We start from the raw sequence: 25,397 nt of genomic DNA on the forward strand, positions 1-25,397 counted from the left end.
TGCTCAGACATCTGTTTTTAACAATTTCACAGAACTCTTCAATAGTAGTTCATAATATACAGTGGTGGACAGAGTGTAAATGTACATGTTCCTCTAATGTGACTATATCAAATATCTTGAAAGACATCAGAGTCTCTAAAAGGCGTGAGTTTATCAGCAGTGTGATAACCTTGAGAGCCAAGTGACCCATTTACTATTTTATATTTTACTCAGTATAATTTTATAGAAGTTCATATAAAAAGCCTAGCAATTCCTCAAAATGTTGCTTTCATTTAGACGTTCCCATTATAATCACTTTTCATGAACGTAGCCATCAATGCATTTATCCATCCTTCTTTGACTCAGCTCAAAGTAGGAAGGTTATCATCTCTGAAAGTTGGTTTCAGTCAGCTCCTCGATGGTGAAATCCAGTTTCCCTTTCACTATAAAAGGCTTTAACTCGGGGCTGGAGAGATGGCTCAGAGGTTAAGAGCACTGTCTGCTCTTCCAGAGGTCCTGAGTTCAATTTCCAGCAACCACATGGTGGCTCACAACCATCTATAATCAGGTCTGGTGCCCTCTTCTGGCCTGCAAGCATACATGCAGGCAGAAAGCTGTATGATGTATACATAATAAATAAATAAATGTTTTTTTAAAAAAGGCTTTAACTCTGAAGTTATGTACAAATGAATAAAGGAGTCATTACTCAGTGTATTGAATAAACAGGGAATCTCTACAGTGTTTTCATTCTGTTTCCAGTGACCCCTGTTGAGTTTATGGATTTATGAATTAATTACCTGAGAGCATCTACTTCATAGTATCTTTGCTTTTCTTCATGCTTTCTCTTAGGAATTCCCATTTTTCCTACATAGATGAGCATGATATGGCTTCATAATAATTAGTATTTATAAAAATGCTGCATGAATATTTGCATCACTGATTTATCATTAAACCAGTTGCTATGAGAGGAGTACAGTTTTTAGGCCACAATCAATAAATAAGAAAGAAATAGAAGTTTCTTTTCTTCTAAAGCAATTGTTCTCAATCTTTCTAATGCTGCATGTGACTCTTCCAACCATGAAACAATTTTGATGCTACTTCGTAACTTTAATTTTGCTACTGTTATAAGCTTATAAGTATCTGGCACATAAGATATCTAATATGATATCTTGAGAAAGGGTAGATTAACCACAAATGGGGTCACAACCCACAGGTTGATCTAAATAGTGATTTGATTGCTAGTCATACATACAAAATTTATACCCTAAAACAGAAGCTATAAAAAGCTCATATTTCCAATTGTAGGAGAGGACCTACTTTGGTCTTATAACAGCTAGCCAATCTGTAAATTTGGCTCTTTGTCAGAATCTAACAGAATTTAGCATCTTTATTTTTCCTGATCTTCTCAAGATTATTGAGAAAAGAAGCCATTTTAGTTGTCAGAGTCCCTGAGGAAGATCAGGAGCAAGTTCACTGGCTACAGTATTTCCAAAACTTTATTGCCCATCACAAGCGTACTTGAGTGACGCTATGTAGGTTCCTCAGGTTCACACCAGCTTCTGAGGGAATCAGATCTGTTCTTTCAACATCCATCAAGTGGGAACTCTGCAGCAGTGGATGGGGACACAGCCAAAGTCAGGTGACATTAGCAGCCTGCACTAAACAAGCAGGGATGAGGAAATTAGGTCACTGGGGATACTATTCAGTTTCAATGTTTTCTGAAGACAATTTGGTGATCTTATACAGGAAAGTGAATATCTCATTTTCTTCTTTAAAAAAATTGTCTTTCCCTGTATTGGTAACTTAGTAATAAAATACTTTGAATTTGTAGTCTTAACTTTGCAAGGCAGAATTTAAACCTAACTACTGCCACCTGGTGGCAGGAACTAAGCATCAGTGTCTACTGTTTTACAGAAAAACAACTTTTTATTTTAAAAAAGACTTATAAATTAACAATCATCAATATTATAAAATGACAAGTAGATAGGAATGTTTGTTAGCATTTGTTTGATTGATACATAACCACTTGTTACTTTAGTTAATTAATCTCAGATTTCTTTAACAATATCCCAGTAAAACTTAATTTACACTTCATGATGGTGCTTTCTTTAGTTCTTTGACAATAACCATAAATAATACTATATTTCTAGCTAAGTCATTTGCTTAATCAGTTTAATTTTTCACTGTATAGCCTATTTCTGGTGCTATGAATCCGTATCCATCTGGCCATTTCAGAGTTATCACTTTTTCCTATTGATGTTTGAATGTGGTTAGTATAGTAATAATACATGATTTCATGATTTCAGTCTCCGTACATGTATATCATGAAGAAATATTTTAAATGCTTAAAATTTGTGTGCCCATGAACATGACCACTGTCTGGGGGTGCATGTACGTTAGCCAGAGGGAAACTTGGTTATTTTCCTCAGGCATCATCTGCCATTTTAATTCTGTTGGCACTAATGATTGAGCCCATAGACTCGAGTGATAGTCAGATGCTCTACCACTAACGTATAGCTCCAGACCTGACCCTTAAAACATAATCCTTTGGGGGCCTAGAGAACAGGCTAGGCTGACTAGCCAGAGAGCACACAGATTGTGCTGTCTGCCTCCCCTGAACTGAGCTTATAAGTGCGCCCTGTCATCCCTAGATTTTTCTTTCATTTTCTGAGAAAATTGAATAACCGCAATTATCAAACATTTATGGATCATATACATGTATGTATCTAATTAGTACCAGTTATTTGAAGTTTCTTATGAGGAAGCAAGTGACAGAATTTCTTGTTATATTTCCTGTTATTCCCTTTAGTTTACCTGACTTCCTAAGGTCGGGGGAAATGGAAAAATCAAAAAGAAACTGAGAATTAAAACAGAGAGTGATAAAGGCATTAACTTGACCAGTTGGGAAATAGTAATAAGTATAACTAGAATTGATATATTCTTGTTTGGTTTTGAGTTTGGTTTGGTTTGAGTTTGTTTTAAGATAGGGTCTCACCCTGTGTCTCTTACTGGCCTGAAACTTATGTAGACCAGACTGGCCTCCACTCACAGTGATCTGTCTAACTTGCTGCCAAGGACCTTTCTCGACTGGGGGAAAGGGCAGAGTCCTGAGCAAGGGGTGTTTGGGAGGAGCAAAAGAAATGACTCTGAGTTAATGAGGTGGGGTGCAAGCTGACAACCATGTCCTGCTCCTGCTGACTCTCCAAACAGCTCATCCAGATAGTTCAGCTCTCACAGAGCAAAGCCCAGTCTTATTTACATGTCGAGTCTAATCGCTTCACTCCAGGTTCCCTTCTGATTATCACATGAATCAGCATTTTATGACCTTAGCCCCTTGATTCTTAGAAAAGGACAAGTACATTTTTTAAACAGGGCAAATGATTCAGAGATCTGCCTGCCTTTGTATGCACAAACAATAAGCTACTGGGTAATATCTTGCTCTGAGCTCACCATTTCCAGCACACCTAGGTCTAACCTTGCTCTGTCCCAGACTGACCTTGAACTCAGGAGTGGGCCTACCTTTGTAATAAGCTCATACAATAAACTTAGCTGGATGGGATCTTGCCCTGCAACCTCTACTCCCCAAATCTCTGTATCTGCTTCTTTAATATCTTTTTGATGAGCTGGCTTATACTGCAGCTGCTTCTGTTCTTTTGGGTCCATAAAACCCCTCATATAGTTCATATTGCATCCATATATTTTATAATTGAGAAAACCTGTTTATATGTCTTCAAACTCTTGTTTTTAGAGTTTCTTCCCACAGTCTTAAGGGCTGTCCTGACAGTCACAGCGTTTCCCATTTTTGCTAAGAACATAGATATATCCTCACTACTTCTAATTATTAATTATTATGGAATCATTAACCTTAACGAGGGGAATATTTCCCAAAGGAGAAACACAAATTATGTTTATTAGTATACAACCTTCAGCACTCATGGAGGTCACACCCTGCCGGCTCTGCTCCAGGGGCAAGAACCATGGTCATGCAGGACTCAGAACCTTTTCTCCTACATGATAGGATTAAAGGGGGTATCACTGTTCCTAACTTTTAACTCATTTTTAGTTGTATTTTCTAATGCATATTCAAGAAATTTTTTTTCCTATTATTTTTCAGGCAAATGATACTGACAGGTTGTGTGGCATTTGCACGTCATGTTGGACCAACACGTGTGGAGGCTGAACTTTTACCACAGTGTTGGGAACAGGTAAGTTTACTGTTCTGCACAAAGAATACTCGGAATACCCTGCTTTATACATTCGTTCAGCAGATACTTAGAAAACACTAACTCCTGTGCCAAGTACTAGTAACCTGGGAAAACAGTGTGAAGAGAGACAGAGGCATCCTAATGAGAGATGAGAGTACACAAAAGACATGATGTGCTTTCTCCAGTTGGTATATGGGAAGAAAAACAAAGTAGAAGGATGTTGAACATGATAGACTGTATTGTCCTCTCGGTAGAAGTGCTGATGAACCAAAAGGCGAGGGGAAGTAAGGAGCAGCAGGTGCAAAGTCCATGCAATGTTTGTTTCGTGAGTTTGAGGAACAGGTAGTAGTGTGCGCTCATGAAAATGGAGGACCTATATAGTTTGTATATTTAGGTTTATTTTACATTCATGTGGTATGTAAAGTGTAGACCCTTGATATAGCAGGCTTGTATATTTATAATGTTATTACGCACCTTTAAAAGATACTTTCTGATTATAGAGACAAGTTATAAAGCTAAATTTACAATATCATAATCTCTTGTTCTTAAGAAAAATATTGGTCACAGGTAACAGACACCAAGTGTGTCACTGTTTAAAGTTCTAGCCCTGATTTCTTTGGGCATTTATTGCTAAAGTGGTAGAGCTGTCAGGTTCAGTGTGTAAAGTGAGCAGTGTAGCACCATGTAATAATATTTACCTCTGACAATGGCAGGCAACATCGTTTTATTACAAAGCATGCTAATTTAGGGTGTGTTTCTACCTGTTTAAAGTCAAAATTAACTCATGTACCATGAAACTTTGAATTGATAAATCTGTACAACTATTCTTGTGTACAGGTGTTTTATAATTTTTCCATTTTCTCTTTTTAACTTGCATTTATCAAACTGAGCATAGTGATAAATACATATAACCCCAGCACTTAGGAGACAGACAGACTCAGGAGACTCAGCACACAGGAGGAGTAAAGGCTAGACCCTGTCTCAAAAACCCCTAAATTTTTTTTATTTTTTTTATAGATTTATTCATTTATTATGTATAAATACACTGTAGCTGTCTTCAGATACACCAGAAGAGGGCATCAGATCTCTTTAAAGATGGTCGTGAGCCACCATGTGGTTGCTGGGAATTGAACTCAGGACCTCTGGAAGAGTAGTCAGGTGCTCTTAACCGCTGAGCCATCTCTCCAGCCCCCTAATTTTTTTTAAAATTATACCAGTCATGGTGGTACATGTCTATAATTTCAGTACTGGTGAAACTCACCATGGAAAGCTGGTGTGAGTTCTAGGCCAACCTGGGCTATAGTAGTGAATTTAAAGAAAGCCTGGACTACTTTCTCAAAGGCTAAAAAAAGTTTCGTTAATTCCAGTGCCACCAGGAGTGTATTACTGAATCGCTTGGTGTATTCACAGAGTATTTGCATTGATTTCTGCGTTCAGTTTGAAATTTAAAACCTGGGGTTGGGGATTTAGCTCAGTGGTAGAGCGCTTGCCTAGCAAGTGCAAGGCCCTGGGTTCGGTCCCCAGCTCCAGAAAAAAAAGAAAGGAAAAAAAAATTTAAAACCTTTTATTACCCACCAACACACACATGCTGCTAGGTTTGCTGTAGCTGCTGTGGGTCTCTTAAGTCTCCATATGAATTTTAAGATCTGTTTCCCACCTGCAAAGAAGCCATCTGGGTTTTGGGTGGGTGGGTGGCTGGGTGGTTGGGTTGGGTTGGTGTTTTGAGGCAGGGTCTCTCTGTGTAGCCCTGGCTGTCCTAGAACTCACTCTGTAGACCAGGCTGGCCTTGAACTCAGAGATACCATCACCTCTGCCTCCCAAGTACTGGGATCAAAGGCATGCGCCACTACTGCCTGGTTTTTAAAGTAATTTATTGATTCTATAAATTGATCTGGAGAGGATTCCCATCCTAATCATTTAGGTTTCTAATCTGAGTTTAGGGTGACTTTCTTCTTTTTTTTTTTTTTTTTTTAAAGATTTATTTATTTATTATGTATAAGTACACTGCAGTTGTCTTCAGACACACCAGAAGAGGGCATCGGATCTCCTTACAGATGGTTGTGAGCCACCATGTGGTTGCTGGGAATTGAACTCACGACCTCTGGAAGAGCAGTCGGGTGCTCTTAACCGCTGAGCCATCTCTCCAGTCCAATATATCAAAGTCTCATAATATCTGACAACAGTGGTTTGTAGTTTTCAGCATGTATGTTTTGTACTTGTTTCATTCCTTAAATGCTTTAGCTGCAAATCTAAAGAGAATCTTTTTCCTTAGCTAAGTGCAGGAATACAATTGCTTTTGAGTGTACACTTAAATGAGACACAGTAAGCCAGGCTAAGAAGGAGAGATGAACCTTAAGTACAGCACACTAATGTTCAGACTTACTCTGCTGTCAGAGCAATCGTAAGAGGAGTAAATTTAGCTCCAAGAAGTGAGTTACATGCGTCTTTGCTATAGCTCTGTTGAAATCTTTATGATCATGGATCAGGAATCTACCTAGCTACTTACCTTTAGTTTGTCGCCCACTAGATTTCTATATAATTTCTTTTCTTAATTTTAGGCATCTAAAACATTATTGAATTATATCATCTTTTGATATGGGAATATGAGAACAGATATACTTCTTTTCCAGTCAAAGAAAGATATAAAGATATATTCTATGAAGAAGACATATGGGAACAAAACCCAGTATGTGTCATTTTTTTTTTAATTTTTTGTTATGGTTCAGTGTAGTTAGCACAGCAAAACTCCACTGTTTTACATATACAAACAAGAAAGAAGTCTTCTTAAAAAGAAAACATAATTCTCATCTAGCTAGTTAAGGCATGATTAACCTGTTTGCTAGCCCTCTTAGCAAAAGCATACTGATGTCTATGCCAGAAGCAAGAGTTCCAACCAAGACTTGTGCTTCTATCGCTAGGAGAAGATATTGCTTCTTCTGACATCCTAAGGAAAGCCTAGTCCTAGGCAAATACTTAATTTCTAGATACCTTGCCAATTCTTCATCTTTGATTTTTTTCCCTTTTTCTTTAACAGATATTCCTGTGCCTTAATGTTTAGGCTGTCCTTGATTCCCTTATTCCTGATCCAGCTATATCTATACAGGGATTCCCAGAAATGGAAAAGGAAGACGATATATTGTAGTCTTAGCATAATATGGTGAAAAATAATTGCCTTTTGGAAGAAGAGAGGGGTGTGTTGCTTACACTTGACTAATATGCTTGGTTTTACTCCAGATTAATCACAAATATCCAGAAAGACGACTGCTCGTGGCAGAGTCCTGTGGAGCACTGGCACCCTACCTTCCTGTAAGAACTGTTTTCTTTTTCTTTGTTTCTGTTTAGTGTTTTGTCGTACATTTTAACTCAAATCCTCTTAGCCATGCTGTTTTAATAAAGTAAGGAGATGGGCAAACAAATAAAAAAGGAAGCTTATGCTAATGTAATTTTTTTTAAATAAGTTCATCCTAATTGGTTGTGCATGCATATAAACATATGTACCTATACTGGTAATTCTGACGGTATGTTCTGAGAACCCTGGAAGTTCCTTGTGCTTCTTTCAAAGAGGTACATAAGGTAGAATCTATTTTCCTAATAAGACCTTTTTTTCTCTCATATACTTACATAGATGTTGCTGGTACAAAAGTAGTGGTGGGCAGAAGTGCTCCTGGATGACACTGATTAGAGGGGAAAACTCAAATGTCCTGAAAAGGATGTGCTCTTTAGAGCCCTACATTCTTTTTTTTTTTTTTGGAGCTGGGGACCGAACCCAGGGCCTTGCACTTGCTAGGCAAGCACTCTACCACTGAGCTAAATCCCCAACCCCGAGCCCTACATTCCTAAAACAAATATTTTCATTGAAAAAAAGTACTTTGCTTATTCAGTAAAATTATTCATTTTACTAAAATTAACCCTTGAATATTTGTAATGTTCTATGACATAAAATGAAAGTAATAATAGGAAACACTCTGACTGCACACTGAGGTTTGGCAAAGTTTGCAGGAAAAGCAATTAGATACTTTCTTGAATACTGAGGGCAGTAGCTGTTTTGTCCTGGGCCAACAATTTTTCTCAGGAAAAACACACACTGTTGAGCTGTGCTTATTCAGACATGGGTATGTGACACACATCTTCATTTTCATGACGTTGTACATATAACAAATCCTTTCCAGTGATAAAAATAGATCTTACGTGGGTTCTAGAATTGTGGGAAATTTGTATACTACTGGAAGCCTGACAGCTTTAAATTGATTAAAGGGTTTTTAATAATATAAATTCATAGCTTTTAAGTGGTGAATGTTCTGGATTTAAAGAAAATCTACATTTTTAAGTAAACAATGTGTGTATAATCATAAAGGCATTCAGTCTGAGATGGAGCAATGAAATTTAAGTATCAGAGACTTGTGGGATTTGGTTTCCTTTGGGTTTTAGGAGATACAGTCTCATTGTATCCCCTGGACACCCTGAAACTTGCTGTATAGAAGATGACCTTGAACATCTAATCCTCCTGAATCCACCACCCATGTGCTAAGATTACAGGTATACATAAATACAACCAGCTCATAGTTTTAAATGTTTGTGATTTTCACTTCAGAAGACTTAAGACAAACAAAAGCCAGGTCTTTGTTTTTATTTTATTCTGTTTATTATGCATTTTAAAGGTGCCCAAAAAAACTTAGGCTGGATTATTTTTATAACTTGAACAAGTTTCAGTAACTACAAAGAGGGATGTGAACTTGAATATTGAAAACTTTATTTTTATGGTTTTTTTAATTATGTGTAAAGGCAGGGATAATGGCTACACATGAATGCAATTATCCAAGGAGGCAATATTCATACCTATTATGTAACTATAGTTAGCAGATGATTGTGAGCTGCCTGACATGGGTGCTATACATGGAACAGAACTCCAGTCCTATAACAACAGGACAGTGTTTTAACCACTGAGCTATCTCTTCAGCCACTGATAACTTTAATAATCTCAGGCTTTAATGAAGCTGATCCTTTAACATAACTGGGAACAGTAGTAATGTGGGGTGCTGGAGGGTTAGCTCAGCGTTGAGCCATGCCTGGCATTCATGCACTCTGAATGTCCAGCATTCACACCAGGTGTTTCACAACCACCTGGAACTCCACTTCTAGGGGATCTAACATTCTCTGGCTACCACAGACACTGACCCAGTGTGCACATCCCCTCATACACACACACCCTTTATAAATAAATGAAAATAAATTGGATTAAAAGAAAGCTAAGACACAGCAGTAATTGACATTGTTTTTAAATATTGTCATATTATAAATAGTATAAATAAATTATAAAAACATATTGGTCACTTTCAGAAAGAAATCCGTAGTTCCTTGGTCCTTTCAATGTTGCAACAGATGTTAATGGAAGATAAGGCTGATTTGGTAAGAGAAGCTGTGATTAAAAGCCTGGGTATCATTATGGGCTACATTGATGATCCTGACAAATATCAGCAGGTATGTTTTTCAGCAGAAACTTCTACCCTGTTACATATTTTATAAACATGTACTGATTCAGACACTTGGCTGTCTGCAGATGAGGTAGTATATCTGTGTGGTCAGCGAGAAAGACAGCTGCTTTTAGTTCAGCAGCTGTCAAGAAATTGGAAATGAATGTGCATGTTTCCCACCCTATCTCAGCTCATCCATAGACATATTAACACTTAAGAAAACGGGAGGGTTCAAATTATAGATACTGTCTAATTAAAACATTGTCCCAATTTCTTGAAATACATATTTGTTGCATTTTCTTAAGTTTTTATAAATTTATTCTTTTAACAATCTCCACTTGCCTATTTCTTTTTCAGGGCTTTGAATTGTTACTCTCGGCCCTGGGTGATCCCTCAGAAAGAGTTGTTAGTGCAACACACCAAGTGTTTTTACCAGCCTATGCTGCCTGGACAACTGAACTGGGAAATTTACAGTCTCATCTTATACCTACACTACTGAGCAAGATCGAAAAGCTTCTCAGGGTGAGCTCATAATAGTTTAAAGCATCTGTTCTAGACCATCTTAGGGATACTGGGGAACAGGGACAAAATGCACCACTAAGCCAAATAGTCTTAACACATCACCACTGATGAGATCTTTGAGAAGCTAGAAGAGAAAGGGCACAGTGAGCCCTTGGTTAGCACAGGCGCTCTATAGAAAGCGAGTTCTCCCCAGATCCTCTGAGGACATGACTGTTTTACCTAAGACGTCAGCTCTAGTTCCAGATTGCAGAGATAACTAAATGCTCAGTCTCTGTACCCTTTTTATTTATGTGTTGTCAAAACTACTGTAACAATGCCTACTCCAACATATGCTTCTTAAAGAGAACCTCATTCTACTCAGAAGAGTTGAGGAAATGTTGAGAAAATATTATAAGTACTTTTTTATCTAATTTTTCTTCTAAGCGTTCTGTGAGAGACCAGCAGAGAAGCTGGCATGTCATAGATGCCTATATATACTGCTAAGATCAATACTTTAGTTTTCTTGTAAAAGAGAACAATGTTACTCTTAGAACCCTTTGAGGTATATTTTGTATTTTACACAGAAATTAGGATTTGGTATGTAAGCAACTTGTCAGGGTCCCCCAGCTGTCAACAAAAATTGATAATTGTTTCTGACTCCAAACTCATACTCTGTGCTTCAAATTTTTCAAGGATCTATAAGGCTCTTATCATAAATCATAAAACTAATAGATGATCTCATATGTATATGTGTATTGGCTTAAATCTTAAAACTTTCTAAACTTCACAGTGGGCACTTGAAGCCTGACCGTGGGTTGTTCAGAAAATGTAGAGATTTTTTTTTTAACAAGTTTTGCATTCTTTCTATTGGATAATTAACCAGGCCTTGTTTCTTATACTTGTTTCTTGTTACTTTGCTATGGTATAATACCACATTGCTGCTAAGTGTCTCCAGGGTTCTGCTTAGTGTTTCTGTATAGAAATTAACTGATTTAAAGCTTAACTGTGGGTCAGTCCTATCTCTTAGGTTCTAGCACAGTTATTTCCTAATATAGCAATGACATCTCAAGTAGATATGAATGCAACAACTGCCTTCATCTCTAATCTTAATCTTCTGGTTTGGAGTTTTCATTACAGGATTTGGCTTCTGGGTGCTGTATCAATTCTTTCTCTGTCATCTCTTTCCCTTTTAAGCTCCTTCTATGTTTTATTTAATAGTACTTTTAATTGTTTTATAGTACTTGCAAATACAGATGGTACCAAGTGTCTGAAAGAACTTAGGAAGTAGAGAAAACAAATGATTCTACAGAATTAGCAGTGCCATACTTACTGTGACTTCTGTGGCTCACTCTAGTATACAAGAATTTCAAATGACAAGACACTCCCCAGAAAAACTGCTGGAAATGACTGTATGCCCTGAGTGTTTTATATTAAAGATTCTGGTATGTCTACAGTGCCTATTTGCTTCACAACAATTTTCATTGACATTTCTGTTAAGTGAATATGCATCTGGTATCTGATATAGAGGCCCTTAAATGGGTATTCGCCATAGAAAGGGAATCACACATCCAACTTGCAGTGTGATTTCAAGAGCCTAAGATCAGCTCCCAACCCTTATGTTTCAGGACGGAGAGCACGGGCTGGACGAACACAAGCTCCACATGTATCTTTCTGCCTTGCAGTCCTTGATCCCATCTCTCTTTGCATTAGTGCTACAGAATGCACCTTTCTCCAGCAAAGCCAAACTGCATGGTGAAGTACCACACATTGAAGGTACTGGACGGGGTTCTTGCAGGAAGGCGTAGAATATTAACAGTTTAGCTTCCCAGAGTGGCTTTTGATTCTAATCATTATATGTCAGTATGTATAACGTATAGAACCTTGTTTTCAGAGAGTGCTTCAGATAAATGTTATAGTTTGATCTTTTATGGATAAGTCATTTGAAATTATTTTGTAATATTTGTGCTTCTATTATCCATTAGGTAGTAGGGGGTGGGTTGCTTGCTTTGCTTTGCTTTGCCTTTGTTATTGGTTGGTCGTATGGGAGGTTTTGGGGATTTGTTGAGGCAGGGCCTCACAGTAGTGCAGGCTGGCAGTTGTAAGAGACTTTGTTGGGAAACTGGGATAGAAATCTCTGAGTCAATGAAAAGGCTCACTTAATAGTAACTAGTGCTAGTGTGTGAAGTTTGCCATTTCTACTTTTTTTCTTCCCTCGCCTTTTTATTTTCAGAAGGGTAAGGTAAATACTATTATAATTTTTAATAATAAATAAAATTTCCTTTCATAGTAGACAGAAACAAGCATGTGGTTAAGATTTTCTCTTCCTCCTCCCCCAGAGAAAGCAAACGACTTATCTTAAGAAACTCATGAAGCCAGGCTGATTGATAGAATGCTTGCCCAGTACACGAGCAGGGATACTATATTCAGTCCCCAGGACTGGGATTGGGTAGAAAGAAAGAAAAAAAAAAAAATCAAGTCACCCTCACAGTAACCAGTAAATGACCTTTAATGTGTAACAAGGTGATTGGCAGCCACACTGCAGTACACCTAGGAACAAGCGCTGTTCCTGAGTATGAAATACTTTTGTAGCATTTTCAGGTTTGTGAAGTTCTCTGTGTGTCTTACTGGCTTCTGATAAAGAATCCTTGTATTAAAGATAATTTTCAAACTTTATAAGTTGAGAACTCTTAAGAATTCATAGCTAGTCACTTTATAATTCACACAGGGCACAAATATACCTCTTGACCTAATTTCCCTTCCTCTTCCTAGTTGACTGTGTTAGTTTGCTGATGTTGTTTCAACAAAGTATCTCTGACTAAGTATCTTAAACAACAGAAATGTGTTATCCTGTAGTTCTGGGACAGAAGGTATTTAAGAGTAAGGACCCTGTAAGAACTGCCTTAGACAGAAGGCTACCCACCCACCCTCTGTGTGAGCTCACTTTGTCTAAACATACCTGTAGCAGTCCTATTTCCAAGCAGAAGACTTTGGAGAGGTGCAGAGAGACTAGGTCACCCTATAATATTTATCATCATTCTTAATGTGTTTAACAAATACTTCTTGAATGCCAATTGTTGCTGTTCACTTATTTCCTTGTCGAAATACATATACATAACATATTCCTTATGTAACTACTACTTTTTGTCATTGTCTTTGCTGTGGTAGAAAGGGTTTAATTCCCACCCTCAGGTCTCTACCCCACCTTAGCTATTTTTAGTTCCCAGATGAAAGACACACAAACCTTTATAATTACAATAAACCTTAAGCAACACAAGAGCTGGGCAGCTACCTAACCTCTATGCTATTAGAATCTACTTTTCTATGGATAACCTCAGCTTATTACTATGTTTTATCTGGGCTGCTCAAGTAACTGCAGTGAGCCAGCCCTCAGGACCATGTTCTTATGGCTCACCTATGCCATGTCAGCTTCCCCTTCCTCCTCAATCACTCTTCTCTCTCCTCATAGTACTACTAGACCCCAAACCCACAAAACCTAAACCCCACCTCCATCTCTGTGCCTCTTCTGCCCAGCTATTAGCTATTGGTGTCTATTTACCAATCAGAAATAACCTGGGGCAGGGCCACTCAGCCTCATATGTGGGACTCTCTTGTCTCTGGGGGGCAACCAGTCTGGGAGGGGGGATGCAAATTAGCATTTACAGTACAAGCAGAATCAGGCCAGCCTACTACACTCTTTCTTATGCCAACAGTAACCTTTGTTTGTTTTTAGTAACTGTCCTTGTACCTCTTTGGCTTGTGGAGGTGGTGATGGTCATAGTTGATATAGGGTTTTTCTATGCCTCTGCCTCTGAAGTGCTGGGTAAAAGGTGTATGCTACTACACCCAGCTTTAAATTTAATATTATAGTTGTATCCTTAATTTTAGTGTTAGGTTTATTATAAGTGAAAACTGACTATATCATCTTTTAGGGGGTATCTACTTATCTATGTTTATATCTTGGTATATACCTATGTACAACTTACGGTATAATTTACTATGTCTAAAGATTTGTGTTTTTATAAAAGGATGATAGATACAAGTTTTTTATTGCCAGTTATTTCATAATGTTAACCAAAGTTTATATCAGTCACTTGCAAGGATTTTGGGTACTTGTGGTGTACTCATGAACAAGGAAGCGCTGCCTGACATTTTAAAACTAACCTTCAGAGATTCACAGTGGCTGTTATTCTATATGCTGATAAATGCTGTTGTTTTACCATCTTATTAAAATGGTATTCTGAGAATCTATGGATTCTTGCATGATAGATTTCAATTTTTTAAAACAATTGTTAAGTAGACAAAAATTTTAAGGTTCCTGAGACATTGTATTTTTTTGTTGTTGTTGTTGTTTCTCTTGTTTTTTGAGACAGAGTTTCCCTGTGTAGCCTTGGCTGCCCTGGAACTCACTCTGTAGACCAGGCTGGCCTCTAGCTCAGAAAGAGGCCTGTCTCTGCCTTCCTGTGCTGTAATTAAAAGAATTAATGCCCATGCCCACCCACTCAGACTTTCTTATGTCTTCTCTATAGCTAAGTTATCCACCTGATTGATTGCCTATTTCCTGTCATCATTTTGTTTCTGTTGGACTTAGACTTTAAAAAGAGTCTCACTCTTTTTATAGTCAGTCTCAATCCATCTTCTTTAATTCTCATTATTACATTATTTTCTAATCTGTGTCAATAATTTTGAAATAAAAGCATTTATTCCATCATAGTATATTGGATTGTGCCCAGTGTGATAGAACCCTGGTTGCAATTGTATCAGATATGCTTTGATGTGATGTAGAAGTTTAAACATAGGTACCCCTCATTATCCAGATTTCCTGTTGCTGAGCAAGGCTAGTGAGAATTGAAGCAGAAATCCAGGTCGTGATGTTACCTGTGTTTCTGTCTTTGTATATTGTGAGTACAAATAGAATTCACATAGCAACCATGACCATGCTCTACATTTAATATATTGTTAAATGCTAGCATTTTTCCCCCCAAAATTAAATGAGCCTTTATTAGTAGGAGGCAGGGCATGTCTGCAGAGGGCAGTGGTCACAGAATAAGGGTTTATTGTGTCAAGGGAGACCAGGGCTGGATGGGGAAATGACAGCAACCAATCTCCTGAGCAGAAGGCAGCCCTGTCACAGCTGCTTCTGCCTTTCACCATGGAACCAGTGGTTAAAAGGGTAGGGGAGACGGGGGTTGGGAACAAAACAGAACAAAAGTAGAGTCAGCCCTTCCAGACTTCCCTGTGGATTGAGAAGGAGTAAGCCCTGCTGACATAAGGGTTCTGGCTGGGCCTTACCTGTGTGCCTCTTGGCAGACATGGGCATCTTGAGGTTGTGTCCATCAAAATGAAGAGAAAAAGGATAGAAATTTTTAATAAAATAAAGCACAAAATATAACCCAGCAGCCTCGCAGCCAGCAGCCAGCTCTGGCTCCAGCACAGTGGACCTCAGCACCCCTCTGAAGCCTCTGGACTGCAATTCATTCTGCTAAGTGTGGAAGCCAGGGGCTGCAAGAGCAGCAACAGACATGACTAGAGCCAGGGTGGCACCTGCCATCTCTGGTGCTGCCACTCTGAGCATCCTCTGGGGTTAGAGTCTGCACTGTGTACAACAGTCACCCTGGGTCTGTGCGGTTCACTTTAATTCTATCATCATCATGAGGTAATTGTAAAAAACAGACAAACAAAAAAAACAAAACAAAACAAAACAATAAAACCCAAGCTTCAACCTATAGATGGCCATGAAGAAGAAGAGACTGGGGAGCTAAGATGGGAAAAGCCAAAAGAAAATGAAACCCCAGCTCAACTTCAGGACTCCCTGGTGCTAGCCTGGCCCACTGGCCAAAGTCCGAGTTTCTGCTGGTGTCTAAAGGCAAAAAGAAAGAAGGACCAGGGGGAAGGTCCCTGGTTCTAATACTGGGCACCATGGTGGCACACTCTAGCTTGGCGCATTTTTAAAATTTGTGAAACCTAATATCGTTAAAATATTTTAAGCAAATATTGTACCTTTTTGTGTCTTTTGGGTATGTTTGCTGTTATCTAGAATTTTATATCCTACAGTTAATGAACTTACTATTATACATGATTCAATTAATAGTCATGTAAATATTCCATAATACCATGAAATCCTGGGCTATCAAGATGGCTCAGTGGGTAAAGATTCTTGCCACTAAGCTTGACCACCTTAGTTTAATCTCTAGTACCCATGTGGTAGAAAGAGAAAACCTGCTTTTATAAACTGTCCTCTGACCACTGTACATATTGTAGCACATGTGTACCACCCCCCCAAACACACAGACACAGGCAAAATTAAAGTATAATTTAAGAAAGAAATCTGATTATGATCCACAATGATTATAGGCTTTATTAATATGCTTAACCTTTTTAAATATACTAATATTTACATGTATTTATATTTTAGTTACATGATTTAAACGTGAGTTCTTTTCAGTTTTCCTTTAGATTTTTTAAAATTTATAGAATGGGACCTTGGTTACAGTAACTGTATAGATTTTGCTTTAACTTACTGTCACTGGCTTTAATACTTTTACATCAACTTAAACAGACTGAAGTTTTTTTAAATAAAACATTTAATTTTGAAAATTAACTACAAAAAAGTTTGTTCAGCTGAGATTTTAATATTTTACATCATTAGTCTTAAAAGGATATCTTTTATTTTATAGATTATTTCATTTGAATAAACAGTATGATAGAATTATTATATGTGGTTTTTTTTTTTAAACTAAATCCACGTTTTCTATTGGAGTCTTTGAACCAATTTTAATTTAACCTACATAAACATAATTTTCACTAATGAACTTTCATTAAAGCATTTATTTATTAAGTGTGGGGATCTCAAAATCTCCTTAATGTTTGAGATTTAAGGATTACAATGTGTTAATTAAGTATTAGACTGAGGGCCTTATTTTGTTTGGACAGAATAGCTAAGTGCTCAAACTACTCTTTCCTGTTGGTTTATTTTGGTTTGTTATTTACAGTGACTAGGTTCCCTCGGCCTATGTCACCTCTGCAAGATGTCTCTACTATTATTGGAAGTCGCGAGCAATTGGCAGTGCTGCTACAACTTTATGATTACCAACTGGAACACGAGGGTACAACCGGCTGGGAAAGTTTACTCTGGGTTGTCAATCAGTTGTAAGTTGCCACCTCTGGGTCCATTTTATTAAATTAGCTCAGTGGAAATTAGCTCATATTTAGGCTTGAGACAGATAGAAAGTTTATAAAATAGATTTAATTTAGGAAACATAAATTGGCATCTTCAGTAGCAGAGCTTGAAAGGCAGTACTTAATTCCCACCAAGTATGTAATGTGTGAGGAAACTGCATCTTTAGTGTAGCAGGACTGATCTGCTGCCTGGAGCCATAGTAGAAGCAATGGACTTTAAACAGTATCCTAATTTATTAGTTTTGAGTCTAAAATGAATGCTGTGTAAGCCAAGGTTTTGTGATGTATCAAATCCATGATTTTGAATATCATTAACTTCACACGCAGTTCAGACTGATATTTGAAGAATTGATCTAGATGAGTCCATTCCTAATGCTGTTTCAAAGGGTCTGAAAGCCTCCTTTGCTTACAGAGAGCATAGGGAAGGCTTTTGGATCTGTACTATTGCAGGCACTATCATGGAGACAGTCATTTACATGTGCCCCTCCTGTTCTTCTCTCCCTTCACATTCAGGTTGCCACAGCTTATAGAAATAGTAGGAAAAATAAATGTAACCTCAACTGCCTGTGTTCATGAGTTCTCCAGATTTTTCTGGCGCCTTTGCCGGACATTTGGCAAAATTTTTACAAACACTAAGGTAAATACTTGTATTACATTGTTTTCTTGTATTCAAGAGACAGAATCGTAACATGATAATGCTTTAATTTAACAAAGTAAATGATAACACTATCTATCTCTCTATCTGTTAGGAAGTTAAATTTTAGTAGTATATTTAGCCTCATCTTTCAGTGTACTGAGATCCCGTTAGGAGATTTGCCCCAGAAAAGGCTTTTCCATCACCTGAGGAAAGAACCCAATCATTTGAGTAGTGATTGTTTTTTGCCACATAGAACAGATTTTGGAAACAATTGTCTGCTTAGCACTTGATAAAAACCTGAAGTTTTTTTTTTGTTTTTTGTTTTTTATAAAATTTGCTCCAAGGTACCACTTCTTAAAAGCAGCATAGTCTCATTCATTACCAGGGCGTGGTTTGTCACTGTGCCCTATAATGTTTATTGTTTCACATCTTAAAATTTGAGGTCACTTGTATCTAATTCCTTCTGTTAATCTATTTGTCTTATAGTTTATTGCTAGGTTAGTTACTTAGAGAACTAATTTTTAAAGAGTTTTAATGTTTTTCTTTTAATATGGTTTTCATCAAGATACTCAAATAGTAAACACTAAGTTTCTGCTCCTTACTATTGACTCTGTATTACTGCAATATTTAAAGCAGAAAAGTATTCCGCAATAGACTCAACAGAATTCATACTTCCTTTATAGTATTAGCTACTAAGTTCTGTGACCTTTAGTCAGTTAAATAATTATTAGCAGTTTTCCAAATAAAGAGATTCAGTCTTAGTTCTATGATTCTGCAGATTAATCTTTTCCCAGTTTTCTTCCTCTCAGTCCACATTAAATGTATGAATTAAAATGACTGAGATGCCGACAAGAAAGCAAACACTGGATCTTAACATAGAGACAGCAAAATCTTTCCTCTCTTCCCCAGTTAGTTTGTTACTGTTGTCACTGGAAATTGCTCAACAGTGCCTAAGGAAAATGCTAGCTGTACGGCTTCAGAAAACCACGGAGGACTCATTTAAGCACTGAACACTGCAGAATTGTCTTTTGTAGTTTGAAATCTATGATGTTTCCATTTAAAAACCTGAAATGAGCATTTGTTTTACCTTAAGATGCTGAAGAAGGTTTTCTTTCTTGGAGGGATTGATTATGGACTATGAGTGTGCTAACCATGAAAATCCTAAATAAGGGGAATTTCCTTTTAAATATAGCCGGATGCTTTTTCCAATAATCCTAATCATATTATGGTAATATAATATATTTAATCATGTAATAGTATGCAAGTGAGCTTTTAGGTCATTAAATTTAGTTTTTAGGAGACTGTAATTTTAAGTACCTAAAAATCATATTGAAATTTTTTTAAGAAAAGAAATCAAAGGCTATTCTGAAAATGCCTCCTGATCTGAATTGATTTTTATCCTTAAAGGTCCTGTTAATTAAATATATTTCTGACCATTTCACTTGCCTATAAAGCAAAATAAATACCTGTATCAGTAATAAGTGTATATTTTTTTCTCACTGATTAATCCATAGGTCTTTCCTTTGCGTTACTTAGGTAAAACCCCAGTTCCAGGAGATTTTAAGACTCTCTGAAGAAAACATTGGTAAGTATGTTCATTATTACTTTAAAAAACAATTGAGCCTTTTTATTCAGGAAAAATACTATGTTCGGTTACTCTATTCAGTATCTGAAAATGATACACATTAGGAAGAGTAATTGAAAAGGAAAGTGTGTATCATGAAGCTCTTGTCATCCCTCTGGACCTTGTCAGCTACCTTCCCCACGGGCAGAATTCATTCTTCCTCAGTTTAACTTGAAATAACTACTTTGTGCCCAAACCTTCCTTAGGCCAAGATTCTCAAACTAGGTGCTTAATCCTTAGAGTGTACCATGGTGTGCTTAAAATTCTTCATCTTACAAAAGAAACAGTATTAATAAATAAAAGTGGAAATATCATAAAATAACAATGGAAAGTAATGAAGGATATGGAAGGGTTTTTTAATGAAACAGACAAGGTAAAGAAACTTTAGGTCTGTGTGATCATTTTCACCCGGCTGTCTTAGACAGTGCAGGTACAGCATCATGCGAGGCGAGGGTCACTAGCCTAAGGAAATGATTCTGTATACTTCTTGTAGCCCTGTGGATTTTTTCAATTCTAAGAATAAATTATAAAAAGTATTAAATGAAGTACATAACAACTTCATTTGATCTTGAACACATAGGCAATTCTTTGTCAAAAATCTTACCTTAATGTGATTACATTTCTGATATCCTTAGAAATAGTTGAAGAATGAATAAAAATGTCAGTGACATTTGGTACAGGGTTTTTATTATTTTGTTTTGAAGGAAGCAGGTTTAAGGCATATTTCTCAAAACTTACTGTCTTAGTTGGGGTTCCTATTGCTGCAACCAATCACCATGACCAAACAGCAGTTGGGAAAAAAGGGATTATTTGGTTTACACTTCTCTAGTGCTGTTCATCATTAAAGGAAGTCAGGCAAGAACTCAGACAGGGCAGGATCCTTGAGGCAGTAGCTGAGGTAGAGGTCATGGGGGGATATTGCTTACTGGCTTGCTTCACATGACTTGCTCAGCTGGTTTTTTTATAGAACCCAGGACCACCAGCCCAGGGAAGGCACCACCCACCATGGGCTGAGCCATCTCCCATTGATCACTAATTGAGAAAATTCCTTACAGCTGGATCTCCTGGAGACATTTCCTTAACTGAAGCTCTTTTCTCTCTGATGACTCTAACTTGTGTCAAGATGTCACACAGAACCAACCAGCTAGTGCAGTTACTTTTAGTAGTTTTTTTAAAGAGTTGATATTTGGCATGCCTAATTGTTGATTCTTGAGTTGGTTACTAATTCTGATGATGAATTGGTGAGGAAAAAGTCAGTTATTGAGAGTTGACAGCTTTTAAAATCAATAATTAGCTGGGCATAGTTAATTGTTTGGAAAGAAAATGATCATTAACCCCATTTTTAAAGTCAGTATCACTAAACACCACTTACTCCAGCACAGATTTCACTCTCTATTACCACCATCATGTTCAGCTCACATCAGTATCATCCCATGGAAAGGTTTGCTTTACCAGCAAAATAAACTTTAAATGATGGCTAATGTGAAACCTGTTTTGTTGTTGAAATCACATCTAATTGTTAAATGTATATTTTCAATTCAGTTTCTTTATGTATGGCTCTGAAAACAAATTAACTATAAAAGTAGAGGTACAGTAATAACATCAAAAAATTTGAAGAACATAGAAACTAACCAGTCAAAACAAGTGTCTAATAATCAGTAAGTGAACTATAATTTACCTCATTGTCATGTGTGGAAGGTTTTTTTTTGTAGGTCTCACTTTATCTTAATCTTTGTAGACAAGACTCTTAGAGAGTGGTCATGTCAGACAGTTGTGGTTGGGATATTTGCTTTTCTTCCTCTTCATTAATGTAGTCTTAATTCCTCCTTCTCTGTGAACATTATCAGGGTGCTGTCTGGCCAAAAACCTACAGTAGATGCAGTAGGGGCCTCTGGGAACTAGAATCCCCAAGCCAAACCAGACTAACATATGTATATCTGGGTGCTACTTTGAGTTGAGTGCCTTTATGTTTTACAAAATGCTACAACCTGAAAGCTTACAGGTTTACCAAGACCTGGCTCTGGGGGTGCTTGAGAGACTCTTAAAGAAAAGTTTTGGTTTTTTATTCTAGAAATACGAGGGTAAGATCCCAGTTTGTCTATTAAATTCCTTTTACATCTATTAGAACTATTAGTTCTATTAGTGTGCTAATGCCACTTCCAAAGTATTAAGTTGTGGTTAACAGCACAGAATGTGTCTTTACCAAAATGCTTCCCAAAAGAATCTTGTAAGTAGTTGTACTTTTAAATACAATTGTGATTTTTGCTTTTGTCTTTACATTTAAAGTATACTAGAACTTTTAAAAATATTTTAATAATTTTAGATTCCTCAGCAGGAAATGGGGTCCTCACTAAAGCTACTGTCCCCATTTATGCAACAGGAGTCCTCACGTGTTATATTCAGGTAAGAGAAGAGTGTTCCTCTCCAGTAAAGGTGATTTCTCCTTAGACAGTACCTGATGTTTGCTTGCTGAAGTCAACCTAAAACCTCTAGCTTAAGTGAAAGCGTTGCCCAGAAGAAAACAAACAAAAGTTTTACTCATTTTTTTCAGTAAATGCTTTGTAATGTGCATATTTGAATAAGTTTCCAAATTAAGTATCAATTTAACAAATATTTAACATTAAATTATATTTACTTAGCATAATTTCTTTGTGTTTCATGACCTTTTCCATAAATAAATAAACAAACCAAATTAGAAAATACAGTAGAAACTTGTTTTTACCAAGGTACCCTTTAGTAATACTTTATTTTTCTTAATTACCTCTCTATCTTAAACTACCCCCAAGACAGGACTTTATAGCAATTTCAAACTGTTGTATTAGTTTATGATTTTGCAATGATTCTGCAATCAGCACAGAGTTTATCTGACTTTCGCTGCTCTTGCTCTGGTCATTTATGCTGCATAAGCTGTTCTGTTGGTGGAGCTTTGGCAAGGGTGACTGAGCTTCACCACCTAGGTGACAGGACCTCTATCTCCCATTACCTGACCTGGTGATTCAAAAACATGAGTGGAATGAAAGTAGAAGGTGCTAGGCTAAGAGTTAGTCTCAGAATTGGCAGAGCTTAGTATAAATAAGTCACAAGCCCAGCCCAGATTCAGGAAAAGGGAACTAAACTGGTGATGATGTTAGGAGTTGTGGTTCATTGCTTCTGTTCGACAAGAGACTGTCACACTGAACTCGCTGTTACTTGAAGTAAATGTCGTGATCCATGTCTTGGTATATTAGCAAGTGGAACATAAGAAGGAAAAGCATATTTTCTCTGACTTCCTAAGTTGCTTACCCACAGATAACTCGTTTCTTTGCCCCTTGAATTCTACAAGCATCACTTAGTATTTCTTACCCCTTCTTCACCGCATATTCAAGAGGTGTCCTATTGTTAAAGCTCACTGTTGTACACCAGATACCTGGTTTAGTTAGAAGTAGCACAGTATTCCTTAAAGTTTTTCTAAATGAATTTCTATGATGTCATAATACAATAATTCAAGTAAATTTCTTTCTACGGTATTTTTAGTCACATAGCATTGACAGTCTCTAGTATTCCTGAAGTTATGTTAAGTCCAAACAGCGCTGTAAACAATAGTATGATACTATTCTCTTCTCCATTTAATGTGGAAGTTGAGTCAATATAGTATCAAATCTGATATCAATGTTTTCTCACTCTTTTTAACTTTACAGTTTTGATTTTAATGCATGAAAAGTTACCAGATGCAAAATATAGTATATAGTAGGACTTTAAAACATACTTAATGCTCTTATAAATAGGACCTATCCCTGGAGTGACTCTGAAATCTAAATATATTTTAATATACAAAATGATAAGAGTGTTCTATCACAGAGCATTTAATAAACTCAAGTAGCAATCAGAGATTGCCCAGGTTGCTCTTTTCAGAAAATCCACACCAGCAGTTAATGGTTCTTCCTGCTAAATGCTATTTGTGTTAGGATAAAGCACAACCTACAGTTGTATTAGGAAACACAAACTGTCTTGAGGGCTAGGCATGTAGCTCAGTGCTAGAGTACTTGCCCACCATGTACTAGACACATACAGCTTCTCACATATATAAAGCAATATTATTTGATTTGATAGTTTTAAAATGGGAAATAATTACTGTTAATTTAACACTTTTGGGGGGGGGGTTCTTTTTTTTCGGAGCTGGGGACCGAACCCAGGGCCTTGCGCTTCCTAGGCAAGCGCTCTACCACTGAGCTAAATCCCCAACCCCTACTGTTAATTTAAAAATCTCAAAAGAATCTATGCTCATTTGGAAGTCTATTTTTAGCCCTTATTTCACTGTATTCTTTTAGATTTCCAATTTGTTTCTGAAAATTATATTTACTCTGTTTGACTTCAGTGGTAACTTAGTTTGTTACTTTCTGCTGTTGTGATTAAAGGCTATGCCAAAAACAACTTTGGGAAGAAAGGGTTTATTTGACTTACATGTCCCAGTCACCATCTATCTTTGAGGGAAACCAAGGCAGAAATGAAGCGAAGAGCATGGAGGAGTCCTCTTTAGAGGCTCGCCATCTGTGGCCTGTCCAGCCTTATGCAGCCCGAAACCACCTGTTTAGGGACAACATTCCCCATCTGGGCTGGACCTTCTCATGAATCATTAATCAGGAAATGCCCAAGACTTGCCTATAGACAATCTGATGAGGTAGTTTTATCAATTGGGTTTCCCTCTTCCCAGATGACTAGCTTTTGGCATGTAGACCAGAAAACAAACAAAAACACTAAACAGCACAGTGGTTAAAAAAAAAAAAGATGAAATTCTATATCTCACCTTGATATCTCACCAGTCTTCCTGCTGGACGTTCTGGGGTGTCCAGAAGCTGCTTGTCCTTGACTTGTGTCCTTTTTGACTGTTCGACCTTGCCTTACGTGTTGATTTCTTAGGAGAATATCAGATTCCTTTCTCTTAGGCATCCCATGCAGATCAGTTTTACCTCTAATAATCTAACAGGTTTGTTCATGTCTTAATAAAAACTATGAAACTCATAATGATTCATTGAATGAGACTGAAAATGGTGTTAATTTATTTTTATTACAAACTTGAACTGTTTCTAGAGTACTGGTCTATTTTAGCAACTGGAGTTTTCACCACTGGATATTACAAACATAATTCTTGGAAAACATTTTTTTTACTATTAGAAAGGTAATTGTTTTGGTGGTCTGTATTAGCTGTGTATTGCCACCATTTATGAAAACTAAGATTGGTAATATAAATTTTAATAAAATGTTATACCTTAAATAAATAATTTATATATTAGAATCATCTAGTACTAAGGATACTGTCCTCAGTATTTAAGGATGTTATCTAGTGTGACTAAAGAACTGAATGTTTTATGGTACTAAATTTCTTAATTTAAATATAAATAATCATGTGGCTATTGGCTGCTATATTGGACAGCAAGATCTAAATCAAATTATGATAGTCTTTAACCTCAGACCTTTTGTAACCATTCATAAGTTTAATGAATAATATCTTCAACTAAAATAGTTTTCTAAAGTTAAGTGGAATCTATTGTCCTCGTGTGGTAATTGTTTCCGATTAAAGATAGGTAATTGTGACATTTAGTTCTGCTTAATTATTTGGGAATTCTTGATCAATATTTCCCTCTGTAGGAAGAAGACCGAAAGCTATTGGTCGGCTTCTTGGAAGATGTGATGACGCTGCTTTCACTGTCTCATGCTCCTCTTGACAGCCTGAAGGCTTCTTTTGTGGAACTTGGGTAAAAATAAAGCAGCTTATAGGTGTCTTTGTTTTTATTTTTAAAAGCATATTAAAGAAAAAAAAAAGATGT

The 25,397-nt window shown here is 37.0% G+C and overlaps 1 protein-coding gene across 13 annotated transcripts in view; it reads left to right on the forward strand.

The window, feature by feature from the left end:
* The window catches only part of Relch (RAB11 binding and LisH domain, coiled-coil and HEAT repeat containing), a 95,877-nt gene that overhangs the window by 48,609 nt on the left and 21,871 nt on the right, over window positions 1-25,397 (forward strand). For 8 of the 13 annotated variants that reach the window (XR_005492251.2, XM_039090853.2, XM_039090854.2 and 5 more), the window contains 10 exon segments: window positions 4,094-4,184; window positions 7,419-7,490; window positions 9,522-9,662; window positions 10,013-10,177; window positions 11,782-11,929; window positions 17,146-17,302; window positions 17,846-17,969; window positions 19,506-19,554; window positions 21,917-21,996; window positions 25,219-25,325. Coding sequence is in view for 12 of the 13 variants with exons in the window: in XM_039090853.2 (XP_038946781.1) it covers window positions 4,094-4,184; window positions 7,419-7,490; window positions 9,522-9,662; window positions 10,013-10,177; window positions 11,782-11,929; window positions 17,146-17,302; window positions 17,846-17,969; window positions 19,506-19,554; window positions 21,917-21,996; window positions 25,219-25,325 (1,134 nt within the window). In the remaining variant the exon portion in view is untranslated. 13 annotated transcript variants of the gene reach the window in all.

The sequence above is a fragment of the Rattus norvegicus genome, chromosome 13, assembly GCF_036323735.1.
Source record: "Rattus norvegicus strain BN/NHsdMcwi chromosome 13, GRCr8, whole genome shotgun sequence".
NCBI classification, from domain to species: Eukaryota; Metazoa; Chordata; class Mammalia; order Rodentia; family Muridae; genus Rattus; species Rattus norvegicus.